At 37.2% G+C, this 9,379-nt stretch overlaps 1 protein-coding gene across 1 annotated transcript; it reads left to right on the forward strand.

Moving 5' to 3' along the window:
- The first annotated feature begins 1,276 nt into the window (after nucleotides 1-1,276).
- Nucleotides 1,277-5,948, forward strand: LOC141632009 (uncharacterized). Its single transcript, XM_074444605.1, has 4 exons — nucleotides 1,277-2,370; nucleotides 2,954-4,491; nucleotides 4,674-5,019; nucleotides 5,129-5,948. The coding sequence occupies exons 1-4, from the start codon at nucleotides 1,277-1,279 to the stop codon at nucleotides 5,946-5,948; spliced, it is 3,798 nt and encodes a 1,265-aa protein (XP_074300706.1).
- Nucleotides 5,949-9,379: the final 3,431 nt, after the last annotated feature.

Below are 9,379 nucleotides of genomic sequence, written 5' to 3' on the forward strand. Positions count from 1 at the left end.
TAGAGGATCCGTTGATAAAACCTTATTTCTAAAATCTGAGGGTTCTGACCTTTTGGTTGTTCAAATTTACGTCGATGACATCATCTTTGGATCGACCAACCGAAGCCTATGCAAGTATTTTTCTGAGTTGATGACCTCCGAGTTCGAAATGAGTATGATGGGAGAACTAAAATTCTTCCTAGGTCTGCAAATACAACAAACCGATGAAGGCATTAAAATCCATCAACAAAAATACATCAAGGAATTAATTCGAAAATTCAGAATGGAAAATTCCCATGCTATGCCTACTCTAATGGTCAAGAACAAGAAATTGACATTAGATGAAGACGGTAAATCAGTTGATGAAACTACTTACCGTGGAATGATTGGGTCATTGTTATATTTGACCGCAAGTAGACCCGATATTATGTTTAGCGTATGCGCATGTGCGAGATATCAATCATCTCCCAAAGAATCGCATATGACGGCCGGAAAATGAATTTTACGATATTTAATTGGCACGGCTAAGCTTTATTTATGGTATCCAATGGAGTGCAATTTTGATCTTGTCGGTTATTCTGATGCCAACTATGCATGATGTTCTCTAGACAGAAAAAGCACGTCGGGTGTCGCCACATTTGTCGGACCGTGCATCATTACGTGGGGTTCGAAGAAACAAAATTCGGTTGCTCTCTCAACTGCTGAGGCCGAATATATTGCTGCATGACTGGTATGTACTCAACTATTATGGCTTAAGCAACAATTACATGATTATGGTGTTGACGTAGGATATATTCCTATTTTATGTGATAATACTAGTGCAATAATTATTTCTAAAAATCCCGCACAACATTCACGTACTAAACACATTGAAATTAGACACCATTTTATTCGAGACCATGTTGAGAAGGGGAATATAAAACTAGAATTTTGTAGTACTGAAAAACAATGGGCAGACATTTTGACAAAATCGTTAGCTAGAGAACGATTTGAAACTTTACGGTTGGAAATTGGTTTAATCGGTGGTAGCTAAGTTTCTATACACATTCAATTTCTTTATGACTGACTAGTTAAAGTTAAGATTGTATGACTGTGTCCGTATATTGCGTTACATGAATAATTTCGTTTATAGGAATATATTTATCATAAATTTCTATTTGATATTTAGATTTAATTGTCTATACAAACTTAACTCCTTATCGAAATACATAAACACAAAGAGATAATGTAGAGATAGAAAGAGAAAGAGAAAAAAAAAAAAAAAGCGAGGATTATTAGGGTTTCATCTGCAGAAGTCATGGTAACTGCACCCAATTCAATTAATCGTTCAATTTCATCTTCAAAACAAAATAAAAAAACAACTAGCAATAAATTCGATCTTCTGTCTACTACATCTCAAGAGGAATTTCCAGTCTTATCGCGTAATGAAGATCCGTCTAGTGCGGATGTTCGTAAAGAGAAATCGATGGGATCAATTGTTGGAATTCCTCCTTTACAATTAGAACCACTTGTTGAGGACGTCTCTGAGGAGGAGTTGGAGAGTTCTGATGAGCCTGTTCATACTCCTGCTGTGCTGGAAGTAATAGAGGAGGGACCTGAGTTGTTGCAATTCACTGAAGAGGAGGTACAAGCAGAGTTGAATTATTGGCGTAACTCAGTGTATTGTTTAATCTTGGGTGCTAACCCTCCGTGGGAGATAGTGGAAGGATTCATACGCCGCCTTAGGGTTAATCATCAGGTAGACAAACTGTCATTCCTTCCTAATGGTGTTTTTATCGTGCGTTTTAAGACTAAGGTTGCTATGGATGCTGTTTTGAAACAAGGTCAGTTCTTATTTGATAATAAGCCCTTAATTGTTAAGCCATGGTCACCTAAGGTTGATTTAGTCAAACACGAAGTCACATCAGTTCCTGTTTGGGTCAAATTTCATAAACTTCAACTGAAATTTTGGGGAAAGGGGATTCCTCGTATCTCTGGACTCCTTGGTAAGTTTATTAAATGTGACCAAGCCACTGAAGAAAAGACTAGGATAGGGTATGCTCGTGTGATGATAGAATTGTTGTTTGGGAAGGCCTTGCCTGATAAAGTCAAATTTTTAGATGAGCATGGTGAGGTGGTTGAGATTGATGTTAAATATGAGTGGAAACCTGTGGTTTGTACTGTTTGTAAAGGAGTTGGGCATAGTGGTGCTGACTGTAGGAAGAAGAAAAGTGATAAGAAAGTGCCAGCCACTCAACCTGCTACTAAGCCAGTAAATCAAGTTTGGAGACCCAAAGCTATGCCAGTCCCAGCTAGTAAGAGTAAAGGGAAAGGAACCATTCCTTCTACTCCTGTAGTTGTGACTCATTCTGGGAACCAGGTGGAAGTGCAATTAAAAACACCAGTTGTTTGGTAAAGGAATGGACAGTATACTTCTGGACCTACCCCTATCAGGCCTATTGTTAGGATGAGTAGGCAGGAGGTGACTGAAGGTGCTTGCAGTGTTCACACTTTTGGCCAGCAATCATTCCTTGAAGCTCTAAATAAATCCAAAGCACCCAAGGTAGTAGTTGGGACAAGTGGTAGTGAAATGCCCTCCCTTGTGGGGGATGTATAATCTTGGGTTTTGGAATGTGAGGGGACTAAATACTCCTACTAAACAAAGGCACGTGAAATGGTTTATGTATATGAATAAAGTAGGCTTATTTGGTCTCCTAGAGACAAAGGTTAAAACATTGTCTCTAAAGTGTCTGAATAGTATTCTCATGGATGGTTGGAGACGGAGTGTATCAACTAATAATGGATGGCATAAAGGAGGGAGGATTTGGGTTCTGTGGAATCCTTTTATCTCTCAAGTTGATTTTCTGGATTATTCTGCTCAATGTATTAACATGAGGGTACTGGAAATAGCTACTAACAAGAAATTTAGTCTGTCTATGGTGTATGGTTTTAATGACTTATGTGGCAGGCATGAATTATGGGATTAATTGATTAGGTTTGCATCTACTGTTCATGGCCCTTGGCTGGTGTGTGGGGATTTTAACACAGTCTTGGCTCATTCAGAAAGGTTGGGAGGTAACAGTACAGATGCTGAAATTGAAGATTTCTATGCTTGTGTGGACAAGTGTGAGTTATTTGATAGCCCAGCAATGGGGTCTTTGTTCACTTGGAACAACAAGCAAGATGCTGCTACAAGGGTGTATAGTAGGCTGGACAGAGCTTTTATAAATAGAGAGTGGGGTATGGATATGGAAGAGATGTATGCTCACTTTTTGCCTGAAGGTGATTTTGACCATACTCCCTGCATTATCAAGAGTAATAATCAGCTTGCTCAGCATAAGAAGCCTTTCAAATACTACAATATGTGGGGGAAGGCTCCTTTTTATCTTACTACCCTTAGTGGCTGGTGGAACACTTCTTATCAAGGCACAAAAATGTTCTATTTAGTTTCTAAACTCAAGTCTCTCAAGACAAAATTCAGAAATTATAATAAAGAGCACTTCTGTGACATTGAAAATAGCTCCTTGATGGCTTTGAAAAATCTGGAGTATATTCAAAATCAGATTATTCAATTCCCAGGTGACAAGGATTGGATTGACAAAGAAAATAATGCTCTCAAGGAGTATAAAGAATTGAAGGAGGCTTGTACCCAGTTTCTCAGTCAAAAAGCTAAAGCCAGTTGGATTAAAGATGGTGACAGTAATTCTAAGTATTTCCATGGTGTCATTAAGAGTCATTTTTTGAGGAATCAAGTACTGGCTATCAAAGATGTGAATGGTGTGGAGCATGATGACCCTCAGCATATTCAGGAGGCTTTTTTGCAGTACTATAAAAGCTTATTGAGGGAAGTTGTACCCACTACAAAAGTTAATGCTAAAATTATCAGGAAGGGTACTATTTGCAATGCTGCTCACAGTTCTATTCTTCTCAAGCCCATCACTGATGATGAAGTCAAGGCAGCTATTTTTTCCATTCCTGACCATAAATCTCCTGGACCAGATGGTTACTCCAGTGCTTTCTATAAAGATTCTTGGAGTATTATTGGTGATGAGGTATGTCAAGCTGTTAAAGATGTCTTTAAATATGGTAAGCTTCTTAGACAATTGAATTCCACTATTCTTACACTTATCCCAAAGTGTAAGATGCCTACTCTTGTCACTCAGTTCAGGCCTATTGCATGTTGCAATGTTCTCTACAAGTGTGTATCCAAACTCTTATGTAATAGGCTGGCTGAGGTGCTACCTGAGCTGATTAGTTTAAATCAAGGGGGCTTCATCAAAGGTAGAAGTATTATTGAAAACATATTGGTGTGTCAAGACCTTGTTAGGCTATATAATAGACAAGCTTGTTCCCTACGTTGTACGTTTAAGATGGATTTGATGAAGGCTTATGACTCAGTTAGTTGGGAGTTTTTAAGTGATTTGTTGACTGCCTTTCACTTCCCTAAACAATTCAGAGATTTAGTAATGGAATGTGTGACTAGTGCTACCTTTTCTTTCTCCCTTAATGGGGAAACTTTTGGATTCTTTCCTGGTAAGAGGGGCCTTAGACAGGGGGATCCCATGTCACCTCTTTTATTTTCTTTGAGCATGGAGTACCTGAGTAGAATTTTGAAGTGTGCTACTGAGAAAATGCCTTTTCAGTATCACCCCCTTTGCAAACCAGTTAAGCTGACACACTTAATGTTTGCTGATGATTTATTAATGTTTTGTAAGGGAATGCACACTCTATAATGCTCTTGCTTAGGGCCTATTCTGCTTTTTCTGAAGCATCTGGACTTAAGATGAATGCTCAGATGTCTAGTGTGTATTTTAATGGAGTCAATACTCAGCTTAAGCATGACATTCTGTCCATCTCTGGGTTTATAGAAGGCTCTCTGCCTTTTAAATACCTTGGGGTGCCCATCACAGCAGGCAGGCTTATGAAGAAAGACTGTGTATTGTTGATTGACAAGATAGTGGCTAGGATCAGAAGTTTAGGAGCTAAACACCTCTCTTATGCTGGCATACTAGTCTTAGTGTCTTCTGTTCTATCTACAATGCATAGTTATTGGGCAGCTATGTTTGTTCTCCCATAGAGTGTCCTTAAGAGGGTTGATGATATTTGTAGAAATTTTCTTTGGGAAGGCCGCTCTGAATATGGTAAAGTGCCTTCTGTTGCTTGGCAAAAGGTGTGTGTGCCAAAACAGGAGGGGGGGTCTTGGTCTTAAGCAATCTCAAGTTTGGAATATTGCATTGGTTGGCAAATTAGTTTGGTGGATTGTTGTGCAACCTGATAGGCTTTGGGTTAAGTGGGTGCATCATGTGTATTTAAAAGGCTCTGCTTGGCTTCAGTATAATCCCCCTACAGATTGTTGCTGGTACTGGAGGAAGATCTGTAGTGTCAAGGATACTATCAATGGTGGATTTGTTGAGGGACAGTGGAGTCACAATTCTAGTTTGTACACAGTGAAGGGTTGTTACCAATGGTTAAGGGAGAAGAAGGAGCTGGTGGACTGGCACAAGGCTGTATGGTGCCCTGTTCCTGCCCCAAAACATAATTTTATAGCCTGGCTAGTGGCTCACCAGGCTCTGAAACTGAAAGATAAACTGGTTCTGTATGGTGTCAGTGTAGATGATCTCTGCTGTATTTGTCAGTTGTTTCCAGAAACACATCATCATCTGTTTAATAACTGTCAATTCAGTCAAGAACTTCTACTGATTGTTGGCAACTGGTTGGGTACTGATATTAGAGCTAATGGATTCATACTCACCATTGCTCGCAGAAGATGGAGTAATATCAGGAAGAAAGTCACTACAGCAGCTCTTATTGCCTGCTGGTACTTTATATGGATGCAGCGTAATGAAGCAAGGATTCATCAATGCCTCACTAGACCTAGCATTATTGCATGTCAAGTTCAAGAGGTCATTAGAAGTCGTTTTATCTGTTGTAAACCTGTTTCCATTTCTCAAAAAGATGTGCACTGGTTGTCTAAGGTGCACTTAGTTTAATATTTGCACTTAAATATGTGACTTTTGTATACAAAACGATGTGATGTAATTTGCGCTTATTAATGGAAAAGCTTACATTTTAGAATAAAAAAAAAAGAAATACATAAACACACCATATCTTTTATCTTTCCAAATCACATACAATTTCTCCTAAATTACTTTCCATGTTACACGACTCATCTTTCCTATACACATTCAACTTTCTAAATTTTATCTTTTACCATATTAATTCTATCACCTAACATCCTATACCTACCATAACTCCTATCACCATTTGACACTTACCATATTTGATAACCACTTGCTATGACCTAGACCTAGACCTACTCCGATAATTACCCCCTCCCTTACGTGTGAACCGTACCACATCCCCCACTTGCATAATTTTTATCTTTTCAAAATAGTTACCATCATCACCATAACCTCCTTTACACAACCATCGCCATCACCTCCTTTACACAACCATCATCATAACATGAATCCTAACCATGCAAAAACCCGATCATCAACCCGCCATCAACAAAGCCGCCACTTTCACAAACCATCATCACCACTACCATCTCATGATCTTAACTCCACTAGTTTTTCTTCACCTCAACCAAACCCAACTACGCCCCTGTTTCGTGGTCGGGACGAGTCGATGTCCGAGGGAAAAAGACGCCGCCTTTTTAAAGGGAAAAACAAGGTAGTTGTAAATGAAGGTGAAGATGTTGAGGAACCCGAGGTTATTGTTCGGAACGGTGTTGCTCGTACCTTGCTCCGGGATGTTTCGAAAGCCGCAACCAAAGAAGGGTTAAATCGTGTTCGGCTAACTCATGACGAAAGTGTTAGTTATTTAGACCAAATTAATACTCATCTTATTATATTAAAATTACAAATTAATTTAAAGTGGTCTAAATCTACATGCATGCAAATAAAAGTATAAAAGATGGTATTAAACCAACTTAAGACAAAAGTTCCTTACATTGTATAAGGCAAGTAAGGGCACTACAAAGGTCTCCTACCTTTGTAGTTCTTGAGCTATATGAATGTGGATGATCCTTCAAATATACCAAAATTACCAAAATAGGTAATCTCCTAAGGTGGCACCCAAGATAAGCCCAAAATACTACTACAATTAATAACTAGTTAATAGTAGTAGTAACTTTGTTATATGTATATTTGATGTACTAATTAATATTATTACCTTGATAATATTATTAGTTTACTTTTATATGTGTTTATTGTAAAAGGATGAACAAAATAAGAAGAAAAATATGGTCTTTTGATGGTGTATATGAACCATCCACAACAAGCACAGAAAGACCAATTTTTCTTCAAATTTACAACCTAAGAAATGATGGAATAACTTAGGTATATATAGGCATGCAAATGTATAAAATTCACATACAAATGCTAGTGGGAAATGCCTACCTTTTCCACTCACAATGAGTGTATTAGTAGTGTATAAAAATCTGTCCAAATGGTTCCCTTCGGGTCCATTTCGATTTTCGACATTTGCCCCACAAATGCTTATAAGTCTTATATTTAATTATCTGACATAATTAAATATTAATTTGATTATTTAACACTTAAATAATATAAATTAACTATCAATGACTACTTAACTATTAAGTAATCATAAGACCATTTTATCAACATACAATGTGTCAATATTAACCCATTTAGCTAATTTTACAACCTCTTGTAAACTTTAATAGCTAATTAATTCCACCTCAAAACATATACACATATCGTATAAAATTAATTAATTAACAATTAATTAATAAATTCTAATAAAATTATTATTTAAATATCACATAATTAAATAACAAATCTCCTTGTCACGAGTTCGTAACCCGTCATCAAATAATACATTTACGTGACTCATTAAAAGTCAAATAATACAAGGAATTAATTATCTCGTATCTCATACAAACAATTAATTTATTCTATTTGGGCGTCATCCTATAGGTGTGACCTAAAGGGATCAGTTGATCACCGCCGTCACACGACAACGAGAGTGTCAAACTCTAGTCGACCAATCATTACCGATTAACGATGACCAGCTTTGACAAATAAATAAATAAGTCCCTGATATTCCTTTTACGAGATTTATTATGTAAACGCACTTATTGTGGAGGACACTACTCCAACAATCTCCCACTTGTCCGACACAAGTGTGTGTTACCAATTCTCTTGTCCAAAAATATCTCCCACTGAATACAAGATGTCTTTCAGGTCGTTCTTGCACGTGATCATATCATAAAGTGGTTTCCTCGATCAAGAGAATGACTGTCTGACCGGATAATCTACTATAGATCGCATCCGAGCGTGGCCACGCATTCACAGTCATCTCTCCTCGAGTGGCCTTGAGATAAAATATGATTTAAAAGGACAATCATGTTGACCTATTTTCTTCATTCGATACAGATCACAATGACCCAGTAAATGCTCATCTGCCTCCATTTACGGTGCGACCTAGAACAAAAACCAAAGCCACCGGAAAACCGTACCAACTCAGACAAATAGTCACCAGTCTAAAGAATTGACTCGAAGAAATAAATAGAAATCCTCGCCACGACCTAGCAACAAAAGGACTCTATAAACAGTCAGTGTCCGACAAATTGTCTCACAATATGCCTATGTAATCGACCAGTCATCACCATGACCATATGATAGTCGAACCTGTCATCTATCGCCTTACAATCTAGTCACTCCGAGACGTCACCTCATTAAGTAACTAGGGACAAAATACAATGTTAATCCAGTTCACTTAATAGGGTTCGACATTGTCTTTACAACCTATTTGGAGAAAACAAAGTATATAAATTCGGACATAAACTCAATATAACGATAAATGCAACTTATCATATATGAAATAATAAATACAATATTTTGATTATTACATATCATATAATTTACAACAGTTCTGGCATTCGTCTCAATCCCATCGAAACTACATGACTATCATGTTTAGATTGAGACAATGGCTTTGTAACACCCCTGATTTTCGGAAAAATTAAATCTTACTTTTACATACAAAACTGGCCGAAATACAAGGATATTATAATTAATATACAAAGTCTCTTAATACAAATCTCTTTTAAATATAAAATACTTCAAATGAAACCAAATTTTTTACAAAGCTTTAATAAAATATTCTCTTGAAATAAAAATCCTTTTGAACTGCAGCGGAAGTAACCTGAAATAAAACCTGAAGACAGAAAGGAACTACCCCCATGACGAGTATCCCCGAAAGGAGAAAACATGTAACAGATAATACCTTAATATAAGCAGGATAGTTTTTGGTCATGGCGTGGAAACACAGACAGATAAAAAAGCAAAATAAACACAGAAAATAATAAAAATACTCCCCATAAACTAATCTCAAACTCAAATCAACTCCTTCTAATTCCATAATGTAATATACTCTCTCGACCCAATAATTA

The sequence above is a fragment of the Silene latifolia genome, chromosome Y (assembly GCF_048544455.1).
Source record: "Silene latifolia isolate original U9 population chromosome Y, ASM4854445v1, whole genome shotgun sequence".
Lineage (NCBI taxonomy): Eukaryota > Viridiplantae > Streptophyta > Magnoliopsida > Caryophyllales > Caryophyllaceae > Silene > Silene latifolia.